This window comes from Oncorhynchus gorbuscha, linkage group LG03 (genome assembly GCF_021184085.1).
Source record: "Oncorhynchus gorbuscha isolate QuinsamMale2020 ecotype Even-year linkage group LG03, OgorEven_v1.0, whole genome shotgun sequence".
Lineage (NCBI taxonomy): Eukaryota > Metazoa > Chordata > Actinopteri > Salmoniformes > Salmonidae > Oncorhynchus > Oncorhynchus gorbuscha.
The window spans coordinates 32,969,770-32,997,177 of NC_060175.1; the positions used below are offsets into that span (position 1 = coordinate 32,969,770).

The 27,408-nt window shown below is 42.4% G+C and overlaps 1 protein-coding gene across 1 annotated transcript in view; it reads right to left on the minus strand.

The window, feature by feature from the left end:
• LOC124031243 (potassium voltage-gated channel subfamily B member 1-like) overlaps positions 1–23,096 on the minus strand; it is a 114,852-nt gene extending 91,756 nt beyond the window's left edge. Inside the window, exons 1-2 of the mRNA XM_046342294.1 lie at positions 22,780–23,096; positions 21,115–21,782 (exon numbers count right to left, since the gene is read on the minus strand). Of these exons, the coding sequence (XP_046198250.1) occupies positions 21,115–21,675 (561 nt within the window). The 5' untranslated portion in view covers positions 21,676–21,782; positions 22,780–23,096. The remainder of the gene's footprint in view (positions 1–21,114; positions 21,783–22,779) is intronic.
• Positions 23,097–27,408: the final 4,312 nt, after the last annotated feature.

Sequence of the window (27,408 nt, forward strand, 5' to 3'; positions counted from 1 at the left end):
GCTCATTTTCCAACTACACCCCAGCAGAAGGGTCATTTCAGCCTGGCAGCTCATTTTCCAACTACACCCCAGCAGAAGGGTCATTTCAGCCTGGCAGCTCATTTTCCAACTACACCCCAGCAGAAGGGTCATTTCAGCCTGGCAGCTCATTTTCCAACTACACCCCAGCAGAAGGGTCATTTCAGCCTGGCAGCTCATTTTCCAACTACACCACAGCAGAAGGGTCATTTCAGAAGGGTCATTTCAGCCTGGCAGCTCATTTTCCAACTACACCCCAGCAGAAGGATCATTTCAGCCAGACCCAGGACAAGGCCAGGTATATTACCCAGTAGCCACAGGTAATCAAATAATTACAGAATTAGCCTTATAAGATAAGATTAGATGCACTATTGTAAAGTGACTGTTCCACTCGATGTCATAAGGTGAATGCACCAATTTGTAAGTCGCTCTGGATAAGAGCGTCTGCTAAATGACTTAAATGTAAATGTATATTTAGCTAATTAATGATGGGTTATGCATTAATAAGCTTCTAACTTATAGCCTCTGTCTTTTGCACAAAACCTCATGCACCTGTGCACCGCTGGCCTTTGCTTAGAAACCCCTCCTTAGCTTTTGGAGTCCCATGCAGGAAAAACTAGACTAGAATAGCTTGCTGGACATATTTTTTTATATCAATAGACTATTCGAAGAGGGACGCAAGCTCTTTTTTGCTGAATGTTAAATACAACAATCAATGGAATGGGTAGTTTGAAAGAAGAGCAAATGCGTGATGGTGGTAGGGTATAGCAGTTATTAACTCAGCCCCATAAATCTTCAATCTTCATGAAGAGAAGTGAAGGCCTTCTGCATCTAATTCTAGTCCTACAGCATATTATTCAAGGATGTCATCAGAATGAGGAAGATAAATTAAATACATTTCATTGTCCTAAACTGTTGAAAGCGAGGAAGAAATGAAGCAACAATAGAGAGAAATAGGAAGTCGGCCAATAACATTAGGGGAAATATTATGAAAGGTATATATGCGTCAGCCTACTAATTATATAAATAGGCTGTATTATATTTAAAATTTAAAATCAAATTCGCTAGCCTATACTTGTAATTTTGTAGGCCGCATGTGCTGCACCAGAATCGCACCTTCTCTTCTGCTTTATCATGATTTGTACGATGTGCGTAATTCCATATCATACAGTACAGTAACACAGTTCAAACTCAAAGATTAGCCTACTAAATCCAGCTGTGATGGCAGGTATCTACAGTCAGTCAGCTGTTGAAGGCCAATCCTGATGTCCTAATTAGAAGGTGGAACTCCACATTTGTAAGGAAAGCCTTCCCATTCAAAAGGTATTACCATCAGAACAGTAGCCTGTGTCTAGCCTATATCCTGAGGATACAAGGTACATTCTAGCCTAACTGTCAATTAGTCCTTTCCTCTTCTGATCTCAGTCCACATCAGGAAAAACTTTTGGGTCATTATCAGAAAATGCATTTAGGACGGAAATAAACTATACGTAATTAAATAATAATAAACTATACTAGTGAGCAGTTATGTTCCCATTTCCATAGTGATAAGATACATGTTATCTCTTTCCTCTGTGTGTTGTTTGTATGGTTCGCTATATAAATGTTTGTCTGTTTCCACCAAGAACCACATTGTCCTCGGGCAACAGTGTCTGTGAGATAAAAAAAAAAACTCATCTCAAATAACATCAATCAACAGCCAATCAATACATCACAAAAGGGTGGACAAACAGATAAAACATCTTTGTGTGGTTAGTCATACGCTCATCTAAACACAAAGCCTGCCCTAAGGATCACAGTGAGCCATGCAGTAGCTGCTGTCCATACTGGTAATAGAGCACCTCCATCAATAGAGGAAGTAATTAATAGATTACAGACATTGAGTCGTGTCCCAGGGAACTGCTTTCTTCACCACTCATAATCTCGATGGAGAGGAAACCGTAGCCCAAAGGTCTGACCTCGATTTCAATACATTAACAACACATTTCTCCAGGACCCCACTCTGCCAAATAGCCACACACTTTTCTTTTTAAATAAGGGAATATCTCATATTGTATGCATCTGAATGTCTGCTTGACATATGTACAGCAGAATATGACATTATTTCCAAAATGCAACATCCACAATTTTTTCACATTTTGTATTTTTTAAATCAGAAATTATTTCTGTGGTTACCTTCATGTGTGTAAAACTATTACAGTTCTCAGATTTTTTATTAATAGATTTTTAGATGTTTTGCAAAACAATATACAGTGCATTTGGAAAGTATTCAAACCCCTTGAGTCCCCCCCCCCAAAATTGTTATAGTCTTATTCTAAAATGTATTAAATATTTTTTTTTAAATGTGTCAATCTACACACACTCCCCCATAATGACAAAGAAAAACAGGTTTTTAGAAATGTTTGCTAATTTATAAAAAATACAAAACTGAAATATAACATTTACATAAGTATTCAGACCCTTTACTATGTACTCTATTGAAGCACCTTTGGCAGCGATTATAGCCTCGAGTCTAACAAGCTTGGCACACCTGTAGTTTCTGCCATTCTTCTCTGCAAATCCATTTACTAACACCGGCCATATTCAACGGGTGTGGAGCGTTTTGTCAGTTATTCTGTACTCTGGCAAATTCAGACAGGAGTGGTCTGAAATCGGAGTAGATAGACAAAGCGAATTTACCAGCTACAGTATTAGTCAAAAGCTTGGACACACATACTCATTCAATGGTTTTTCTTTATTTTTACTATTTTCTACATTGTAGAATAATAGTGAAGACATCAAAACTATGAAATAACATATATGGAATCATGGAGTAACCAAAAAAGTTTTAAACATATCAAAATATATTTTATATTTGAGATTCTCCAAAGTTTGGTATTGGGTATTGGTATTTTATTAGGATCCCCATTAGCTGTTGCAAAAGCAGCAGATAATGACAGTTTACAATCTAAGATAACGCAAAGTAATTTAGTCTCCTCAACTTGTTCAACAGCCACACCATTCATTACCAGATTCAGCTGAGGTCTAGCACTTAAGCTATGATTTGTACCAAATACAATGCTCTTAGTTTTAGAGATGTTCAGGACCAGTTTATTACTGTCCACCCATTCCAAAACTGACTGTAACTCTTTGTTAACCTCTTTGGGCTAGGGGGCAGTATTTTGACATCCGGATGAAAAGCGTGCTCAATGTAAACTGCATGTTACTCAGGCCCGGAAGATTTGGATACATTTGGATAGAAAACACTCTAAAGTTTCTAAAACTGTTAAAATTATGTCTGTGAGCATAACAGAACTGATATGGCAGGCGAAACCCAGAGGACAAACCATCCAAAAAAAGAAAATGTTCAGCCTACCACTGTTTCCAATGGCTGTCATGTTTATTATAAGGCAAAGTCCTCCCAGTTCCTAGGGCTTCCACTAGATGTCATCCATCTTTAGAAAGAGTTTCAGGATTGTTTTTGGAAAAATGAGCTAGAATTCGTAGTTTTTCTAAGTGGCTCCCATTTTGGCTGTAGTGTTTTACTGTGCGTGGATGAGAACATGACCTTTGTTGCTTATCTCCGGTAAAGACAATAACGATTCTCCGTCTTAAGTTTTATAGTTTATTTATGTATTAGGGTAGCTGAGGTTTGATTATAAATGTTGTTTGACTTTTTTGGAGAAGTTTATTGGTAACGTTTGGGATTCATTTTGTATGCATTTTGAAGGAGGGAAGCCGGTGGATTATTGAATGAAGCGCGCCAGCTAAAATGAGTTTTTAGGGTTATAAAGAAGGACTTTATCAAACAAAAGGACCATTTGTGATGTAGCTGGGACATTTTGGAGGGCCAACAGAAGATCCTCTTGTCACGCCTTGGTCATTGTATTTTGTGTTTTTGTTATATGTTTGGGTAGGCCAGGGTGTGACATGGGTTTATATGTTGTGTTTCGTATTGGGGTTTTATTAGCATTGGGATTGTGTATGATTAGGGGTGTGTCTAGTTAGGCTTGGCTGCCTGAGGCGGTTCTCAATTGGAGTCAGGTGATTCTCGTTGTCTCGGATTGGGAACCGTATTTAGGTAGCCTGAGTTTGCTTTGTATTTTGTGGGTGTTTGTTGCTGTCTCTGTGTTATAGTCACCAGATAGGCTGTAATTAGTTTCACGTTCCGTTCTGTTATTTTTTGTAGTTAGTTCTGTTATTTCATGTACCGCGTTCCTTCATTAAAGTCATGAGTAACCTACACGCTGCATTTCGGTCCGACTCTCTTCATTCAACAGACGAACGCCGTTATACCTCTAAGGTAAGGCTTTTATTATATCACTATTTCTGACTTCCGTGGCGTACCTGCCTGGTTGAAAAATGTTTTTAATGCTTTTATATGCGGGGCGCTGTCCTCAGATAATCGCATGGTGTGCTTTTGCTATAAAGCCTTTTTGAAATCTGACACAGCGGCTGGATTAACAAGAAGTTAACTTCTATGGGGTAGGGGGCAGCATTAGGAATTTTGGATGAAAAGCATGCCCAAATTAAACTGCCTGCTACTTGGGACCAGAAGACATGATATGCATATAACTGGTGGATTTGGATAGAAAACACTCTAAAGTTTCCAAACCTGTTAAAACAGTGTATATGAGAATAACAGAACTGATTTGGCAGGCGAAAACCTGAGAAAAATCCATTTAGGAAGTCGTTTTTTTGTGGTTTTGTAGTTTTCTATTCAATGCCATTACAGTAACCATTGACTTAGGACTCAAATTGCAGTTCCCATGTCTTCCGTTAGATGTCAACAGGCAGACCAATCCAAACTCATCTCTCAGCATGTCCAGCCCATCCATGATCTAAGCCAATCATGGCTAGCGGGAAAATTCCTGTCTTTTTCCGTGGCTAAACCAACTGAGCTCATAATTTAACAAATTAATTCGTATTTACAGATGGTATACAAGTTTCTTAATAAGGCACATGAAAGTTCACATGTTCCAGAAGGCATTTCTGCCCCAAAATGCATTTTGATAAAACATTTTAAAAAGTTTACGTTTAAATGGCTCGCCTGTGAAGTAGTGACGCGCGACATATGCCTAGTTTCCTGAAACAAGTCACATATTTGACTATGTAGTTGTTTCACCTAGCTACAGTATCTAAACATGAATGCACTAACTGTAAGTCGCTCTGGATAAGAGAATCTGCTAAATTACTAAAATGTCAAATGTATAGTAAATGTTCACTTACAATTCTCATATTACTGTATTAAACAATAACATTTTAAATGATTTAAAATTGATGTCAACAAATGTATCATTTGTACAGTTCTTTATTAAAAATGAAGTTATTTGTTTCATTTGACTGTATAAATCCTAGCAGGACTACTTATTTCTCTGAGAGGGAGGCGGATATATAGCGTTTTGCAAAACAACATGATTATTTGTCTCTGAAACGAAACCATCAAGTGATAGATTTTAAACAAATACATGCCTGTCATTGAACAACACTATGCCATGATTTAGTAGAAAACACACCAGTGAATCTGCATAGCAACTGACTATGTACCCCCTTTACATCCTTTCTTTCATAAGTTCTTTAAATAATAAAAGCTAATTTACCTACATTTCAGAAAATTGATATATACTATAGCTTTTTAGAATTAAACTCTTCTTGCTATCTCAGTAGTTTTCTGTGATTGCAGTGAAATGCAGTCTTTTAAGACTTGAAAAAAATCAACCAGGAAACTGCACTGCCTGCAACCGCAGTGCTCTCCAGAATGTGGTGCGGTCTGCCAAACGCATCACCGGGGGCACAATGCCTGCCCTCCAGGACACCTACAGCACCCAATGTCACAGGAAGGCCAAAAATATCGAAGGCCATCAACACCCGAGCCACGGCCTGTTCACTTCCGCTATTATCCAGAAGGCGAGATCAGTACAGGTGCATCAAAGCTGGGACCGAGAGACTGAAAAAAACGCTTCTATCTCAAGGCCATCAGTCTGTTAAATAGCCATCACTAGCCGGCTACCACCCGGTTACTCAACCCTGCACTTTAGAGGCTATCTGGAGAATCACTGGTTACTTTAGTAATGGAACACTAGTCACTTTAATAATGTTACACACTGCTTTACTCATATCTCATATCATATCTACATACTGTATTATTGTCTACTGTATTTTAGTCAATGCCACTCTGACATGGCTTGTCCTAATATTTATATATTTCTTAATCTCATTATTTTGCTTTTAGATTTGTGTGTATTGTTGTGAATTGTAAGATATTACTGCACTGTTGGAGCTAGGGACATAAGCATTCCGCTACACCCGCAATAACATCTGCTAAATATGTGTGTGTGACCAATAACATTTGAATTGATTTGAAAATGGTTTACGGAACAGACATGGGCAACAACACAAACAATGTAATCCCCTTCTCAGCAGCTTACTGATGGGAGAAATTTTCCCCATCAAGTAGAGGCTCCTTTGCTAGGGCTTTTTAGTTTCTTGGGCCTATCTCCTCCATCCATGTGCTGCTACGCATTGATCAAATGCTATCAAAGACATGTCAAAAATCTAGAATGTAAATGTTGGTTTGTGTACAAGTCGTGGTGAAGAGGAGCATCTCTGAAGGCTGTGGCCTTGTGGTCATGGATTTAAAATGTAAACAATAAAAAGACACAGGTTAAAGATATGTCAGTAACAGGCAGAATCGAAAGGTTAAGAATCTCAAAGATTAAGATTATGCTTTAGGGGCACATAGGGGTTAATTGACACAATGTGAGTAACCTACGAGAACCACAAAGCATTTCCACCAAGGCTGCACATTCCTCTGGGGAATATGGGACAGTTCTAATAGCAGACAAAATATGTAAATTGATTTGCTTTGGCTCTCAGCCGCCAGAAAAGAGATTCATTCAAATTCTTCCAACACCATCTTTGCTACCTGGAAAAAACATTTGCGAGGTTAGTCTGCATCTATAATCAATGCACACTTGTTCTTACATGTACATTGCAAGGGGCAACCATCACAAATAAAGCTCAAATGCTATGGTGGGTCAATATGAAAGTCATGTCTCAGACCTCATCTATGAAGCATACCCAGGTGCAGGAGGCTTGGCTTTAAGTGTGGGGAATGGTGCTGCATCAGAAGGTGAATTATAAATATGTACCCCTATTCTGTTCAGGGAGAGCACTGAATGTGAGACATAAGAAATTACATGAATAATTAAACAATACATTGACATCGGAGCGAAACAAACCGACTGATGAAGAAGACTCTTAATAGATCCAGTGTTATGGTGATTTTACATGATTAGGCATGTTCGTATGTTTACCTCATATCTGTGTAAGGGTTTGTATTCATTACTGTATTGTATTTATTGTATCCTTTCATCTCTGTTAGTTGATAGTTGATATGTTATATCGTTATCTCTGCTAAAGAATGCAGAAATGCTGATGAACTTATTCTGATCTGAATAATCAGAGCAGAGAAGAGAGAATGAGAAACAGGGACGGCAAGAGAGACAAGAGTCAGCGTTTAAGAGAGAGGAAAGAAACGAGTGATGGAGAGTGAAGAGGAGAAAGGGGTGAGATGGAGAGATGAGGTGAGATAGAGAGAGCTTGGGGAATATAGCATGGCCCTCAGTGATCTCTGTCTGTCAGTGTGCCAAGCGCCCCCCTGCGTCAGGCTGGTAAGAGATATATGGTGATTGAATCAGCCAGGCAACAGAAAGGTTGTGTGCCATGGATTTATAGGCATTCAGAAAGCACAGCAAGATTACCAGACACCATCGACCTCTCAAAAACATCCCCTTCAACACACTTCATAGGACCGTCTCTCACACATCCTCTCAGCACACAGCAAACACACACACACACACATTCAAAACCATCCATCCCTAGTCTAATCTTAGGTCCTAGTAGTCATAAAGCTACTGCGACAATCACTTAAATAACATAAACTCCACCATGCTACTGTACTGCTCTTCTAGTGTGACCATCCATCCTCAAGTCATGCTGGGCTCAGTGTGAGAGAGAGACAGGTTGGCCTGGAAGTTAGCATGTGAAGCCACACCCCCTCCTGCGGAGAAAGAAATCTCCTCGGCCAGCGGTCCAGTGGTCCACACACGCTACTCTGCCTCTCAGCCTCTCTCTCCCCTGCCTGTCTGTCCAGGGTGTGTACTGTCCTCACCCAACCCGACTTACCTTTTATCTTAATACAATTGTCATTGATTTCCTTCCCCGGCTTAAAACAATTAGTTTGTCAGCCCATACTGGATGAAAATATATGGGACCTGGCGGGAGCTGTAGAACACTGTTGATGGCTTCACCCTGACAGGGCACATAGAGCTGTCAACCTCAGCCCAGACGGATGCTCAGTTAACTCCTCACTCACTAGTTGGCTGCTCACCATGAAGCAATATCGTCTCAAAGTGAGGTTTATGATCAGATGTGAGCAGGTCAGGGGTTCTAATGTAAGGTAAGATGTACAGGCTACAACCATCTGATACACCGTAAGCCTGTCTTATTGCATAGCCAAGGTTCTCATGCACTAGAGCGTGAACTGCGGTCGATAAGGCAGAAACATGCTGAGACATGCTTTAGTGCAGCACCAGCAAGGTCTTCCTGTGGGCGGCGGTAACCTAGCGGTTAAGAGCTTTGGGCCAGTAACCAAAATGTTACTGGTTCAAATCCATGAACCGACCAGGTGAAAAACGTGTTGTTGTGCCCTTGAGCAAGGCCCTTAACCCTAGACACTCTGGATATGAGCATCTGCTAAATGAATGTGACATGACGCGGGCTGTCTGCAGCTGAAGGGAGAGGAGGCTGTTATGTAATTAGTCCTACAGAGTCAGTACTGGCTGGGCAAAAACACAGCATCCTTTTTCATAGCTCAAGTCCCATTCTGGGTCCAAACTGCAATAGTTTCTGGGTAGAGCTTTGCACACCTGGAGTTTACAATATTTGCACATTATTCTTTTTTAAATTATTCAAGCTCTGTCAAGTTGGCTGTTGATCATTGGTAGACAGACATTTTCAAGTCTTGCCATAGTTTTTCAAGACAATTTAAGACAAAACTGAAATTAGATCACTCAGGTATATTCAACGTTGTCTTGGTAAGCAACTCCTGTCATGCTGGTGAATGAGGACCCAAAAGCGACTTGGCGAAAACAGAGTATTTAATCCAGAATAAACTTTACAAAACAAAAAGCATAATACTACACGTAAAGACGAGAACAGACTGGAGACTTGATCGAGAACTGCAGGTTGCCTCGGGAAGGCACTTGAACCTAGCAGACTCAGACACCTGCTCACCACGCAGCATCTGAGGGAAACACGACACGACAGGGCAAAACATAGACACAGCACGGTGAATTATAAATGAGGATCCGACAGGGCAGGTACGGGAAACAAGGAGAGAAATAGGGACTCTAATCAGGGAAAAGGATCGGGAACAGGTGTGGGAAGACTAAATGATGATTAGGGGAATAGGAACAGCTGGGAGCAGGAACGGAACGATAGAGAGAAGAGAGAGCGAGAGAGTGAGAGAGGGAGGGGGAGAGAGAGGGCTAGAAAGAGGGAAAGAACCTAATAAGACCAGCAGAGGGAAACGAATAGAATGGGAAGCACAGGGACAAGACATGATAATAAATGACAAAACATGACAGTACCCCCCCACTCACCGAGCGCCTCCTGGCGCACTCGAGGAGGAATCCTGGCGGCAACGGAGGAAATCATCAATGAGTGAACGGTCCAGCACGTCCCGAGACGGAACCCAACTCCTCTCCTCAGGACTGTAAACCCTCCCAATCCACTAAGTATTGGTGACCCCGTCCCCGAGAACGCATGTCCATGATCTTATGTACCTTGTAAATAGGTGCGCTCTCGACAAGGACGGGAGGGGGGGAGGGAAGACGAACGGGGGTGCGAAGAAAGGGCTTAACACAGGAGACATGGAAGACAGGATGGACGCGACGAAGATGTCGCGGAAGAAGCAGTCGCACAGCGACAGGATTGACGACCTGGGAGACACGGAACGGACCAATGAACCGCGGAGTCAACTTACGAGAAGCTGTCGTAAGAGGAAGGTTGCGAGTGGAAAGCCACACTCTCTGGCCGCAACAATACCTAGGACTCTTAATCCTGCGTTTATTGGCGGCTCTCACAGTCTGTGCCCTGTAGCGGCAAAGTGCAGACCTCACCCTCCTCCAGGTGCGCTCACAACGTTGGACAAACGCTTGAGCGGAGGGAACGCTGGACTCGGCAAGCTGGGAAGAGAATAGAGGAGGCTGGTAACCCAGACTACTCTGAAACGGAGATAACCCGGTAGCAGACGAAGGAAGCGAGTTGTGAGCGTATTCTGCCCAGGGGAGCTGTTCTGCCCAAGACGCAGGGTTTCTGAAAGAAAGGCTGCGTAGTATGCGACCAATCGTCTGATTGGCCCTCTCTGCTTGACCGTTAGACTGGGGATGAAACCCGGAAGAGAGACTGACGGACGCACCAATCAAACGACAGAACTCCCTCCAAAATTGTGACGTGAATTGCGGGCCTCTGTCTGAAACGGCGTCTAACGGGAGGCCATGAATTCTGAACACATTCTCGATAATGATTTGTGCCGTCTCCTTAGCGGAAGGAAGTTTAGCGAGGGGAATGAAATGTGCCGCCTTAGAGAACCTATCGACAACCGTAAGAATCACAGTCTTCCCCGCAGACAAAGGCAGACCGGTAATGAAGTCTAGGGCGATGTGAGACCATGGTCGAGAAGGAATGGGAGCGGTCTGAGACGACCGGCAGGAGGAGAGTTACCCGACTTAGTCTGCGCGCAGTCCGAACAAGCAGCCACGAAACGGCGCGTGTCACGCTCCTGAGTCGGCCACCAAAATCGCTGGCGAATAGACGCAAGAGTGCCTCGAACACCGGGATGACCAGCTAACTTGGCAGAGTGAGCCCACTGAAGAACAGCCAGACGAGTGGAAACAGGAACGAAAAGGAGGTTACTAGGACAAGCGCGCGGCGACGCAGTGTGCGTGAGTGCTTGCTTAACCTGTCTTTCAATTCCCCAGACTGTCAACCCGACAACACGCCCATAAGGAAGAATCCCCTCGGGATCAGTAGAAGCCACAGAAGAACTAAACAGACGGGATAAGGCATCAGGCTTGGTGTTCTTGCTACCCGGACGGTAAGAAATCACAAACTCGAAACGAGCGAAAAACAACGCCCAACGAGCTTGACGGGCATTAAGTCGTTTGGCAGAACGGATGTACTCAAGGTTCTTATGGTCTGTCCAAACGACAAAAGGAACGGTCGCCCCCTCCAACCACTGTCGCCATTCGCCTAGGGCTAAGCGGATGGCGAGCAGTTCACGGTTACCCACATCATAGTTGCGCTCAGATGGCGACAGGCGATGAGAAAAATAAGCGCAAGGATGAACCTTATCGTCAGACTGGAAGCGCTGGGATAGAATGGCTCCCACGCCTACCTCTGAAGCGTCAACCTCGACAATGAATTGTCTAGTGACGTCAGGAGTAACGAGGATAGGAGCGGACGTAAAACGTTCTTTTAGAAGATCAAAAGCTCCCTGGGCGGAACCGGACCACTTAAAACACGTCTTGACAGAAGTAAGAGCTGTGAGAGGGGCAGCAACTTGACCGAAATTACGAATGAAACGCCGATAGAAATTAGCGAAACCTAAAAAGCGCTGGAACTCGACACGTGACCTTGGAACGGACCAATCACTGACAGCTTGGACCTTAGCGGAATCCATCTGAATGCCTTCAGCGGAAATAACGGAACCGAGAAAAGTAACGGAGGAGACATGAAAAGAACACTTCTCAGCCTTTACGTAGAGACAATTCTCTAAAAGGCGCTGTAGAACACGTCGAACGTGCTGAACATGAATCTCGAGTGACGGTGAAAAAATCAGGATATCGTCAAGATAGACAAAAACAAAGATGTTCAGCATGTCTCTCAGAACATCATTAACTAATGCCTGAAAAACAGCTGGCGCATTGGCGAGACCAAACGGCAGAACCCGGTACTCAAAATGCCCTAACGGAGTGTTAAACGCCGTCTTCCACTCGTCCCCCTCTCTGATGCGCACGAGATGGTAAGCGTTACGAAGGTCCAACTTAGTAAAGCACCTGGCTCCCTGCAGAATCTCGAAGGCTGATGACATAAGGGGAAGCGGATAACGATTCTTAACCGTTATGTCATTCAGCCCTCGATAATCCACGCAGGGGCGCAGAGTACCGTCCTTCTTCTTAACAAAAAAGAACCCCGCCCCGGCCGGAGAGGAAGAAGGCACTATGGTACCGGCGTCAAGAGACACAGATAAATAATCCTCGAGAGCCTTACGTTCGGGAGCCGACAGAGAGTATAGTCTACCCCGAGGAGGAGTGGTCCCCGGAAGGAGATCAATACTACAATCATACGACCGGTGAGGAGGAAGGGAGTTGGCTCGGGACCGACTGAAGACCGTGCGCAGATCATGATATTCCTCCGGCACTCCTGTCAAATCGCCAGGTTCCTCCTGAGAAGTGGGGACAGAAGAAATGGGAGGGATGGCAGACATTAAGCACTTCACATGACAAGATACGTTCCAGGATAGGATAGAATTACAAGACCAATTAATAGAAGGATTATGACATACTAGCCAGGGATGACCCAAAACAACAGGTGTGAAAGGTGAACGAAAAATCAAAAAAGAAATAGTCTCACTGTGGTTACCAGATACTGTGAGAGTTAAAGGTAGTGTCTCAAATTTGATACTGGGAAGATGACTACCATCTAAGGCAAACATGGGCGTAGGCTTGTCTAACTGTCTGAAAGGAATGTTATGTTTCCGAACCCATGCTTCGTCCATGAAACAACCCTCAGCCCCGAGTCAATCAAGGCACTGCATGTAGCACCCGAACCGGTCCAGCGTAGATGGACCGACATAGTAGTACAAGATCTAGATGAAGAGACCTGAGTAGTAGCGCTCACCAGTAGCCCTCCGCTTACTGATGGGCTCTGGCCTCTTACTGGACATGAATTAACAAAATGTCCATCAAATCCGCAATAGAGGCACAGGCGGTTGGTGATCCTCCGTTCCCTCTCCTTAGTCGAGATGCGAATCCCTCCCAGCTGCATGGGCTCAGTCTCAGAGCCAGAGGAGGGAGATGGTTGCGATGCGGAGCAGGGAAACACCGTTGATGCGAGCTCTCTTCCACGAGCCTGGTGACGAAGATCTACCCGTCGTTCTATGCGGATGGCGAGAGCAATCAAAGAGTCCACACTGGAAGGAACCTCCCGAGAGAGAATCTCATCTTTGACCACTGTGTGGAGTCCCTCCAGAAAACGAGCGAGCAGCGCCGGCTCGTTCCAGTCACTAGAGGCAGCAAGAGTACGAAACTCTATAGAGTAATCCGTTATGGATCGATCACCTTGGCATAGGGAAGCCAGGACCCTAGAAGTCTCCCCACCAAAAACTGAACGGTCAAAAACCCGAATCATCTCCTCTTTAAAGTTCTGGTAATTGTTAGAACAATCAGCCCTTGCCTCCCAGATAGCTGTGCCCCACTCTCGGGCCCGGCCAGTAAGGAGTGAAATGACGTAAGCAACCCGAGCTCTCTCTCTAGAGTATGTGTTGGGTTGAGAGAGAACACAATCTCACACTGGGTGAGAAAGGAGCGGCACTCAGTGGGCTGCCCGGAGTAGCAAGGTGGGTTATTAACCCTAGGTTCTGGAGGCTCGGCAGGCCAGGAAGTAACAGGTGGCACGAGACGAAGACTCTGGAACTGTCCAGAGAGGTCGGAAACCTGAGCGGCCAGGTTCTCCACGGCATGGCGAGCAGCAGACAATTCCTGCTCGTGTCTGCCGAGCATGGCTCCTTGGATCTCGACGGCAGTGTTACGAGCGTCTGTAGTCGCTGGGTCCATTCCTAGGTCGGATCCTTCTGTCATGCTGGTGAATGAGGACCCAAAAGCGACTTGGCGAAAACAGAGTATTTAATCCAGAATAAACTTTACAAAACAAAAAGCATAATACTACACGTAAAGACGAGAACAGACTGGAGACTTGATCGAGAACTGCAGGTTGCCTCGGGAAGGCACTTGAACCTAGCAGACTCAGACACCTGCTCACCACGCAGCATCTGAGGGAAACACGACACGACAGGGCAAAACATAGACACAGCACGGTGAATTATAAATGAGGATCCGACAGGGCAGGTACGGGAAACAAGGAGAGAAATAGGGACTCTAATCAGGGAAAAGGATCGGGAACAGGTGTGGGAAGACTAAATGATGATTAGGGGAATAGGAACAGCTGGGAGCAGGAACGGAACGATAGAGAGAAGAGAGAGCGAGAGAGTGAGAGAGGGAGGGGGAGAGAGAGGGCTAGAAAGAGGGAAAGAACCTAATAAGACCAGCAGAGGGAAACGAATAGAATGGGAAGCACAGGGACAAGACATGATAATAAATGACAAAACATGACAACTCCAGTTCATATTTGGCCTTGTGTTTTAGGCTATTGTCCTGATATAAGGGTAATTTGTCTCCCGGTGTGTGTTGGAAAGCAGACTGAAACAGGTTTTCCTTTAGGATTTTGTCTGTGCTTACCTCATTCCGTTTCTTTTTATCCTAAAAAAAATCCCTAGTCCTTGCCGATGACAAGCATACCCATAAAATGATGCAGCCACCACCATGCTTGAAAATATGAAGAGTGGTGTTCAGTGATGTGTTGTGTTGGATTTACCCCGAACATAAGCCTTTGTATTCTGCAAATAAAGTTAATTTCTTTGCCAACTTTTTTTGCAGTTTTACTTTAGTGCCTTATTGCAAACATGATGAATGTTTTGGAATATTTAATGTTTGTTTTTTACACATCTCCCAATAGGTGACATTCTTTGTGAGGTATTGGAAAACCTCCCTGGTCTTTGTGGTTGAATCTGTGTTTGAAATTCACTGCTCAACTGTGGCACTTTACATATAATTGTATGTGCGGGGTACAGAGATGAGGTAGTCATTCAAAAATCATTCAAAAATGGTTAAACACTATTTCTGCACACAGACTGAGTCCATGCAACTTGTTATGTGACTTGTTAAGCACATTTTTGATCCTGAACGTATTTAGGCTTGCCATAATAAAGGGGTTAGATTTTAAAGACAAAATTACACTCTGACATTATGGGGTATTGTGTGTAGGCCAGTGACACATCTCAATTTAAACCATTTTATATTCAGACTATAACACTTTTTTTAAGTCAAGGGGTGTGAATACTTTCTGAAGGTACTGTACATACATATTCACATGGTGATGTTTCTATTTGTTAAAAACACAAACAATTTGTTCTTAATGTTCGAAAAAGGGCTTTTTTGTGATTTTAATTCCCTGATCTCTATAGGTAAATTATTCCAGTCAGTTGGGCCTTGGTATCTGAAAGACCTTACTCCAACATCCTGATGCAGCCTTGGAATTTATCATTGCTGCTGTCGTTGAAAGGAGTAGTTTGAGTCTTGTAAAGTTAGGTGCTCCTTAATATATACAGGGAATTTAAAGTTCATACATTTAAAATGTATAAATCAATTTAGGGATTCATACATTGTACAATGATGTGTCTTACAATGGCATCCAATAATTCATCTGCAAAGATGGTTATAAATGACATCTCATTCATAAAGTAAGGTCTTGGTTGTGTTTTAATAGATGATGTCACCATAGTCTAGGATAGGAAGCAGCAGTTGGGTTACTAAGGTCTTTCTAATGGATACAGTAAAATAATTCTTAGATCTGCATAGTAACCCAAGCTTATAGTTAATTGTTTTTCTAATATAATCAATATGCTTTCCAAAAGAAAATTCACAATCTTTCCTCAAACCCAGATGTTTCAAACAATCAACACTTTCAAGCATTGTTCCATCACTTGCATGAATTTTGAAATTGCCAGCTGTGGAGTTTATTCTTTGCCGTGAACTGAAGAGCATGAAATCAGTGGCATGTATTCATGAATGCCAAATAATTGAAAAAGAATAATAATAAAAATATCTATTTATCTTTCGTCTCTCTGTGTTTCATAATTTTCCTTCAATTCGGAAGAGGCTGAATGTATCTTACCAGAGAGAGCATTCAAGTGAGTGAAATACTGCCCCTCTGTCTCTGTATGTGTAGCCAAGATTCTGATCCAACCATAAATTCATACATTGTACCTCTGGCCTGAGAGGATGAAAGTTCCATACAGTATGTAGCTAGATGTAGTAGGCTAATGTTAACTAGCTGGCTAATCGTTGCCCATGAAAGGAAGTTTGGCTAGCGAGCAAGCATTTGAGCCAAGTAGCCTAGGACATCAAAAACTAAAAGTGTGTACTGTATGATAGAGTCATTGACCATTTCGACAACATGAAAGGATGAGAGGATGGCACTGGTGTTTTTCTACAAATAGGGTGAGTCAATATGTTCTCTCTACTTACACACACTTACACAAATCAGTAACATGGACAGCCACATGGCATCCGACCACAATGCTCTACAGTACATCACTGGGGCCAAGCTTTATGCCATCCAGGACCTCTATATTAGTCGGTGTAAGAGGAAGGCCATAAAAATTGTCAAAGACTCCAGGCACCCAAGTCATAGACTGTTCTCTCTGATACCGCACTGCAAGCATTACCGAAGTCTGGGACCAAAAGGATTATATTTACACTGACTCTTGCACAAGCTCGATGTACACTCACTGGACTCTAACCACACACACCCACACACACGCACAAAACACCCACACACATGCATATTGATAGCACATGTAACAGTATAACTTTAGACCGTCCCCTCGCCCATACCCGGGCGCGAAACAGAGACCCTCTGCACACATCAACAACAGTGATGTGGCTCCACAAAAGCCACGGCCCTTGCAGAGCAAGGGGAACTACTACTTCAAGGTCTCAGAGCAAGTGACGTAACCGATTGAAACGCTATTTAGCGTGCAACACCGCTAACTAAGCTAGCTGTTTCACATCTGTTACACCCTTTTGACCTCCTCCTTTTTCCGCAGCAATCAGTGATCCGGGTCAACAGCATCAATGTAACAGTATAACTTTAGACCATGATCCGGGTCAACAGCATCAATGTAACAGTATAACTTTAGACCATCCCCTCGCCCATACCCGGGCACAAACCAGGGACCCTCTGCACACATCAACAACAGTCACCCACGAAGCATCGTTACCCATCGCTCCACAAAAGCCGCGGCCCTTCACATCCGTTACACACACACACATTCCCATTCCTTCACACTCGTCACATATGCTGCTGCTACTCTCTGTGTATTATCTAGTATTATTACTACTAGTATTAGTCACTTTACCTCTACGTACATATACATTTTACCTCAATTACCTCAACTAACCCCTACCCCTGCACATTGACTCAGTACCAGTACCCCTTGTATATATCCTTGTTACTGTTATGTTATTGTGTTGCTATTTTTCCTTTAGTTTATTTAGTACTTAAAAAAAACGTAATTTTTTAAAGCTCTGCATTGTTGGTTAAGGGCTCATAAGTAAGCATTTCACGGTTGTATTTGGCACGTGACAAATCAAATTTGATTCAAATTTATATTTAGCTTACTTTGATTGGACCAAATTGCTTTTGGTATCTTTTAGTTGTTACTGTATTAGACGTTGCATAGGTGATTAGATGATGTTGAAATGATGAAGTTGAAATGGTGCTGGAATAGTGGAGATAGCTCCTGTTTTCTTTGTGACTTGCGATAACTCTCCGGTGTTCTAAATCAATAGTTGCTTAGTAGTCCGAAAATGTCGGTAATATTAATTTGATTGACCCTGCTGTAAGTAAGGTAAATGTTTTTTTTTTACATGCAATATGCTTTGTGGACTCTGACACCAGACATATGTTTCTCTACGGTTTTGTGATGAAACAAAGGTGTGGTATTCTGCCACTGTGTCTTCTTATTGTCTCGGCCTTAGACCTATGTATCACTGTGTTAAGGCATGTGAACTAAGAGGTTATAGAGCAAACAACACAATTATCACAACATATTAGTTGTAATATGGCTTTTTCCCCCCTGGCTTGGCTTCCCCAGTGATTTTACCCATGCATCACTACTGCTTGATATAGGACTTTGTTTGATTTTAAAACAAAATTATTTTCTAGAAACCATTTTTGCAAAGTGTTAAAATCACCATGGAGAGTTGCTTGTATTTACAAATATTTGAACTTGATATATAGAGCACTATCATCATCATATACAGGATTATGTGTATTCTGACAAATTAGAGGCAATTGATTTCTGATTATAGAGAAAAGAAGGGGGGCCAATACTGAGCCTTGAGGTACTTATTTACTGAGTCCAAGAAGATGTGATTTGTGTCCTTCTATGGAAACATTGTTTTCTATTGCTAAGATATGCATGGAACCAGTTTAGTGATATGTTAGTGAAAGCAATGTTTTGAAGTTTTGCTAGTAAGACAGAATGATCCTTTTGATAAATCAATAAAGATGGTATCAGTTAGTTTGCCTTGGTCAGATGAAGAATGTATATCATTAGTAAGTTTCACTAATGCTGTAGTGGTATAATGTTTGGGTCTAAATCCAGATTGAAAGGGTGAAATTAAAATAAATCTATCTAGGTACTGACACATTTGGGAATGAATGAATTTCTCAAATATTATTGTAATTCAACATATTACTGATATAGGACTATAGTTATTTGAGTCTAAGGAGTTTTCAGCTTTATGAAGAGGGTTCACTCAGGCACATTTACACACAAAAAAATTATTTCACAAGTCGGTAAAGACAAGTTGAATAGATCTGCTGGGGCAGGGGTTCAAACTGGCTCTGGAAGTAACGTCAGCACAAGAACTGTTCATCGGGAGCTTCATGAAATGGGTTTCCATGGCCGAGCAGTCGCACACAAGCCTAAGATCACCAATGCGCAATGCCAAGCATCGACTGGAGTGGTGTAAAGCTCGCCACCATTGGACTCTGGAGTGATGAATCACGCTTCACCATCTGGCAGTCCAACAGACAAATCTGGATTTGGCAGATGCCAGGAGAACGCTACCTGCCCCAATGCATAGTGCCAACTGTAAAGTTTGGTGTTGGAGTAATAATGGTCTGTCATGTAGTGTATGTAACAAATTGCAATTTGTACAATATGCAAAACGACTGATACGTTACGAATTCCAATTTGCTGTGGCTAATCTTAGCTAGGTGGCTAACATTAGCTAGGCTAGGGGTTAGTTAAGGTTAGGGTTAAGAGTTAGATTAAAGTGTTGAGGTTAGGAAAACATGCTAAGTAGTTGCAAAGTAGATAAACAGTTGTAAGTAGTTACAAAGTTGCTGAGAAGCTAAAATGCTGAAGTTGTCTGTGATGAGATTCAAACACGCAACCTTTGGGTTGCTGGACATTTGCGTTATACGCTTACCCATCAACCCCACCAACCACCCTACTTTCCAGATGTACATTTACCATGTTATGTCTAGTCTATGAGACCAGGCTGGGCAAATACCTGACAGAGGACATGGCCCTTAGCTTATTTTTTCAGCCCCATTGTATGTGTGTATAAGTCCCTTGGGAGGGTCTTCCCAGAAACGAAAATAACATCTAATACACAGTAGGCAGAGCAGGTGAAGTTCATTGCCAGTACAAATCAGGAAGGGAATGATCCATAAACTCTACAACGTCTTCATAAAAAGTTAATGCTGCATTGGTTACAAGTAAGCGGAAAAAGATATAGGAAAACAAAGCAACACTCACATTTCCCACGGCAGCTATATAATGATACCTGTACAATATTGATTCCCACTTTCCAAATTATTACTCAATCTATTTACAATTGTTGTGTTCAGAACATGTTATTGTATTATTATTATTAATGTAAACTGAATATTGATATAATAAAACAGTAGTTATCATAACACGACTGTCTCCATTGGTCCAGCCTAGTGAATGTGTTGCTTTGCTTTACGGCTGCAGCGTGAGCTATGAGCCGATAAATGTCATTATGGATCATTTTACCAGGAATAATTTCCCAACTACATACATTACATTCATTATGACATCCAAAAACAAGAATAAGTTTGTATACTCGATTAAACTGACGATAATCAGTTGAAGAGTTACATTTATGTATTGGTTTTGAATCATGCATTGATTTTCTCCTGTCCCCTGAGATGCATATCTCTAGTAAGATATATTTCTCTCTCCTTCCTCTTTCAATTTGCCAATAAAAATATGAACTAACATCCTGAAACAGGTTGCCTCTTCAGTTCAAGAGACCTTTATAAGAATCACACTTGGTTTGAAATCAAAGAGACCGTTGGAGTCTGAAACTGACAGAGTTTCAGATCATTAGACAAGATCATTAGAACTACATGCATTCAATCACACACTGATCACCAACTGATCCTTGTACCTGTGCTTCCCACTTCCCAGTTGGCTACTGCCCACTTGTCTCCAGACAAAAATCAGTATTCTAAGTTGTAAATATGAGGGCAACATCAGCTATATGCATAACATCAGATCAGTCTGTCATGATGGACCTAATGCTCTGTTCAATTGATGTTGAGAGGTGGCTCCGAGGTGATGGGAGCCACCCATGCACCAGAGGCCACAAAAGGCTTTATGTCAACCTCATGAAGTCAACCTGCAATGACATGCTACCTCACAAACACACTCATAGTATGAGTCCTACTGTAGCACTTACAAGTCTAGAAACTTAAAGTATTCAATGCAACACTGTTCGTATTGCTTGAAGGCTTATGTTGATTAAATAAATAAATCAAAGTCAATATTTGTTAGTTATGACTTTCCTCTTCAGAACAACTCTCACCCTCAAGGACAGGCCATGTCATTGTTGAAAGATGAACAATGTAATAAGTAAATAATTTGTCAACAAAATGTGGCACCTTTTTATTATTTGTTGAATGTAATACAAATGACTAAATAGAATTGTGTAGACTGGCAGTAAGTCACCAATAATGTTACCTAGGAGGACCAAGGTCAAGGTACATTTGCGTATTCATTGCTGATCCACTTAAAGTAAGATGACAGGTACTGCATGGCAGGGCTATAAGCCCATGCAGGAAAACGTTCAGATAAACTTGAAGAGATAGCCTACCTGTCTTAGTGCTTACCTTAGCAGCTAACGATGAACTAGGCTTCTCCAGGAGATCCCAAAGTTTCTTTTGCTTCTCAAAACAACATGTGGTATCAAAATCCTCGCCTTCCCTGGTCTTCATAGACTCGGCCTCTCGTTTGAGCTCCTCATTCATCTGTTCCTTCTTCTGGTGGTACCTGGCCTGGCAGCAGGACTCCAGGTAGATCTCATCTATACCCCAGTAGTCCAGCTCCTGACTGAAAGACAGAGCACACATCTCCTCCATCATGTGCAACTTTCCCGTGCGGGAGAAATTCAGAATGGACGTGAAAGCCCCAGGGTGTCTGTCGAAAAAATACTCATTAGCATCCAAACTGTAGTCATCGCATATCTCCATGAGAGACTCGTGGGTGTTACAGTCTCGTAGCTTGCCCAGCCTTGTTCGGGGCAACCTGTCCAGCGTTCTCCATAGAACTTCGTGGAGAAGACCACCAACATTGAGTGTCACCCGACGGGAGTGCGACTTGCTACGGATGATTTCCACCGGCTCCGGTGGAAGCGATGTGGTCGACCGAGGGCCCCCTTTATTCATTCTCATTCAAGACGTTCGGCCACTTGAAATTGAATAACGTCCAAAACTATAGGGTCAGACAGGTCCAGAAGACACGATCCTACATTAGGGTATGTTCTCCCCCATTACTGTGGCTGCGAAAAGAGGAAGAGGAACATCAGTGCTATATCAAATTACCATCGAATATGATAACCTACAGACCTGATAGAGAACGTTTCTCACACAATGTCAGGTGGTTTATCCATTCATTAGAGAACCAAACAGACTATTTAATCAGCTTTAAGATGCACAGCCGCTTTCCTCGCTGATGAGTGAGCAGAGTGGGGGAAGCCAATGATTAAATCGTCTCCACTCGCGAGCGCTGTCTAGTGCTGAAAACACCTAAAACGGTTAATACAGAAAACCATCACATTTCCCCGCTGTGCGCTGTCCCCAAACTTCGGCGCTGAAATCATTTAACTTCAGCACCACATAAAAGAGCGGGGTTTCACGAGAGCGAGGACGCTGCGAACTGACATTTGAAGGTGTTCTTGAACTCATCTCACTAAAGAGATACAGTATTAACCCTACTAACACAGATAAGCAGGGGAGTTCAGACTCAGCGAAAACTAAATTAGGCCTACTCTGCAAACAATGCAAATTATTTTCTATTTACTTTGAGAAAATAACGAAGGTTATCATAAACACATTTTACATTATGTATATTTTGTCAATTTCACACCATTTAAATCACACCAAAGTTTTGAAATGTATTTAGCGCAACAAGCAACTTCCATGTGGCTTACCTACAATAATTTGCGCAAAACAGACTCGACATTAGTGTGATAATTAACCAGTGGTTGGGTGAGTTTTAATGAAGAGAATTCTAAGCATTGCTCGTTAGGCTTTGGCTAAAACATTTGGATCAGTCAAATAGTGTTCCTAAAAGTGAATGTAATTCTAAAAAGTCAAATGTTTCACAAAAGCGAAAGAAATGACACAATTTCAAAAATCACATTTTGAATTCCTGCAATCGATGGTCTGATCATAACCATGATAGGCCTATAGATGGGTTAGCTACAACATTATGGTAGTCAAAGTGCAACAGATTAAGACGAAAATAATGACAGATATTATAGTCATGATACTTACATATGTTACTTTTAGCCTGAGAGTGTAAGAAGAAACATTTCAACATCTTAAAAAAGCATTGTGCTGAATTGTTGCTCCGCTCACCGCCTGCCTATTGGAGGCTGTTTTGAGAGACATCACCCCCGCAACAGACATGTTTAAAATGGGGTTACACGTGCTGTAAAATCTCAAGTCGAACCAGTGTCCTGCTCTTCCCTTGCGGTACGGATCAACAAGTAAGATGTGACGATGTGAATGCACCGATTCCTCTCTACCTGGTTGCTGAGTTGTGTGCCTGTACGGCGCGTGACGGGCTACGCTCCAGCGGGCTTCTGCAGGGGCTGATTTTCCCGAGGCTGCGCTCCTCCAACCAGAAGCTGCACTGCCGGGGGGATGCTGCTTAAACCCATTCGGTATGAAAGGGGCTGCGCTTGCACATCCTCTACAACCCAGAGTCTTCCAAAAGCCAGTAAACACAAAACAATCATGAGGTAATAGACTTACTACATAAATAGGTAACCTTCATGCTTCAGCTGCAATGATTTATTGTAAAGCGCAGCTAGGGCTATAGGGTGATGGGAAATTACGCAGTTGCTCTCTCTCTTTGTGCCCCACTCTTTGCGACATGGAACAACAGTGTGCATTTGAGTATATTTATTTTTTAAACGATGTTTACAGTCTTGGCAGGGCAGAGTTGTTTTGGTCTCCCCTGCAGTGGGCATGATCCATGGACAACATATACACAATGACACAAAACCATAAAGACTACAAATCAAGCAGCAATCACTGGGTTCAGCACTATTGTGCGCAATAGAGGACAGGTGTTTGTAAGTTTCCATCCAATTGGCAAACGATTTTCATGCTAATATTCTAAAATGCGCATAAAAACAATATACGCATTTTTTTCACCATAGGTGTGTTTCCTTCAACTTGACTTGTTGCGGATAAAAGGCTTTTTTTGTGGTTACATTCCCATGTACCGAATAAAAAAATACGAGTTAAATCGGTTTCGATCGTATTTTCAACTCTACAGATGGTTTTTCCACAAAAAAAGGTTGTATTTATGTGCCCACTCTGGTATTGGAAAGTGTGCCCTAGCCCACAGCTTGCAGATACATTGCGGATATAACCTACATGATGAGATTATTCGGGATGGATCGAAATTTACAGAATGGTCACATGGAAGAAAATGGGGGAGGGTCATGCTTTTTCAATTTCAGTCAAGGGGAGGGTTTAGTATTTTTTTAAATATAGTCCAGGGGGAGGGTCATATAATTTGTAATTGGTGAAATTTCAATATTTCTTAATGTTTTAGAATTAGTTGTTCAATTAGGCTATATCAGTGGCGATTTTAGCATGTGAATATTGGTGGGGCAAACATAAAACATTTGTTTTAGTTGCATGCCAGCAAAGACACTACACAATACAACATTAATTGCACTATTAAGGTGGAACACAAACTGTTAGAGCTTACATAAAGCTATCCCAACATCAGAGTCCCAACACCTTACCACTGCTAGACCTGGCTATCAGCAGAGCCTTGTCTGGCAGTGAAACAGTTAGTTCAGCCTCATTTACTGCATTTAAAGAAAACATATCTGACATGGCTGACTTGCTTCAACAAATGTGGTTTCAACTGACAATTGAGATGTACAAACTATGGCATAAGGGGAAGACAAGCAAATAAGAGGCGATCCTTAATTTTGATTAAGACATTAATGAGCGAGCTAGGAGAGACTAGTCAATATAACTATTTGTTTAGCACTTTTGAAATGTACAGGATAGAATTCAGAACATGTGCACTTCTTACAGTATTCTCCCTGTACACCAAAACAGAACCATATGATAAATAAAGGGGGCATATAAGCAGATGATGAAAGCTCAATATTTGATGGACATTTCTCTAAAACAGGGTTATAGGCTACATGTGCACCACTAAGTCAGAAGGGCAGGCTAAATTATGAGGGTGAGGCGCATGGGCTACTAACAACTTACTACACAACATACACATAGTATTACTTTCTTAGCTACAGTACACATATCTCACTGGCATATTACATAATTTATGCAGCAGCATACAATACATTTTTGGACTCACCTTGATGTGATGTGGTGGGCACATTTTGTCATCAAAGTCTGGCATTCTCTGGATTTAAGGTGCTTTCAAGACAACTGGGAACTCTGGAAAAAAACAAGAGAGGCAAAGGTCGAGTCATGCGTCCTCCAAAACATGACCCGCCAAACTGAGCTTCTTAACACCCGCCCGCTTAACCTGGAAGCCAGCTGCATCAATGTATCAGAGGAAACATCGTTCAACTGACGACCGTGGTCAGCCTGCAGGCACCCGGCCCACCACAAGGAGTCACTAGAGTGCAATGAGCCAAGTAAAGACCCCCCGACCAAACCCTCCCCTAACCCAGATGATGCTGGGCCAATTATGTGCCACCCTATGGGACCTCTGGCCAATTGTGACGCAGCTTGGGATGGGACCTGGGTCTGTAGTGACACCTCAAGCACTGTGATGCAGTGCCTTAGACCGATGCGCCACTCGGGAGGCCGGGATGGGCACTTCTAATGTAGCTCTATGGCAGCACCCAAGGGGCTTGACTATCCGAGCTCTCCCTGTAGATTTTGCGGAGGCGTTGTGTCCCCATGAGTGACAGAACACTGAGCCAATCACAGCACAACTAGAGAACATTACCAACCCCTACACTCCATATATTCCGCTTGCTGCCCCACTACCACAGAAAACACTGAGCTAGGTTCAAACACCTGCATTTTGGAGCTTCCTTACTCAAGAAAGCAAAAAAGAGACCATGCTTGTATGCAGCTTTATTAACTCAACAATGTATTTTTTTACATTGTTTGCAAACTGATTGGGTTGATGTCGAGTGATTGTGGAGGCCAAGTCATCTGATGCAGCATTCCATCACTCTCCTTCTTGGTCAAATAGCCCTTACACAGCCTGAGGTGTGTTTTGGGTCATTGTCCTGTTGAAAAACAAATGCTAGTCACTCTAAGCGCAAATCAGATGGGATGGCGTATTGCTGCAGAATGCTGTGGTAGCCATGCTGGTTAAGTGTGCCTTAAATTCAAAATAAATCACCTTCAAAGCATGCCGACACCATCACACCTCCTCCTCCATGCTTCACGGTGGGAACCACACATGCAGAGATCATCCGTTCACCTACTATGCGTCTCACAAAGACACAAAAATCTCACATTTGGACTCATCAGACCAAAGGACAGATTTCAACTGGTCTAATGTCCATTGCTTTTGTTTCTTGGCCCAAGCAAGTCTCTTCATCTTATTGGTGTCCTTTAGTAGTGGTTTCTTTCCAGCAATTCGACCATGAAGGCCTGATTCATGAAGTCTCCTCTGAACAGTTGATGTTGAGATGTGTCTCTTACTTGAATTCTGTGAAGCATTTATTTGGGCTGCAATTTCTGAGGCTGGTAACTCTAATGAACTTATCCTCTGCAGCATAGGTAACTCTGGGTCTTCCTTTTACATTTACATTTACATTTCCTTTTCTGTGGTGGTCCTCATGAGAGCCAGTTTCATCATAGTGCTTGATAGTCCAAACCTTTGACTGGTACTGCATATGTATTTTTATTTTATTTTTACTAAACAGGTGGGGCTCAAAAACGGTGGGGCCCTGACCCACCTGCCTTTAGTGTCAGGTGGCCACTGGGCTATATATCGATGTGTGCCTGATGCTGCCCCTCATCCATGATTCTCCTCTGTACACGCAATATCAAGTGGGCCTATAAGTTATTTAGTGTGGTCTCAATCAAATGATCCATAGCCTATAGTACAGAGCAAAGTTATATTTCTAAGATAACTACTGGGATAGTGTACATAAAACCAGGCTGCATTACACACAGCAATGGATATTCCAACCCTGTGACCCGGCCAGCTCTGCTCTTGCTGATGGTAAAAAAAGAAGTGTGTCCTGCCTAACCAATGGCTGTGCTGTGTAGGGCTACGGTGGCAGTTCAGGAGAGTCAAAGGCTTTTTCAGAAAATGTTTGGTTTATTAGGCTTAGTCCTAAAAATGTGCTAACTTGCACACAGACCAGCCTATAGCCTATGTTATGTTCAGTTTTAGAAGGAGAGTGTGGAGATGAGGAAGACCAGAGGTCAACTTTGATAGCTTTCTACTACTATAATTTATTTGATTATAAAACAATGTTTCTTGGCCATTTTGTATTTATCAGAGTTATTGACCTCACAATAAGCCAGATTCGAGTAATGTATATTGTGGTGCTGAAACTTGAAGCAGCAGTTGCGGCACAATGAACCAGGAATGGACAGCTCATGGTGCTGAAAGTAGGAAAATTTGAGTACCCATAATTCATTTAAACGTCTTCATTTTAATTAGACTTTACTAACAACAAGAGGGTTTTGTGTTGTAGCCTATTTCTTCCTATTTAATAAATAATAGGCAGACCTACCTGTTTGATAGACAAAATTAGGAGGCTGCTCTATCCATAGATTTATCGGTCAATTCCTCCACCCACCTGCCTACCTTCGTGTTATAGCGAAGGGCTTTTAAGTTAAAACCAAGACTCGAATTGAGGGGGTATGAGAGGGTACGCTGTAGGCCTACCTATAATAAAAAAATGGCAAAAAGCACAGGCTTGTTAG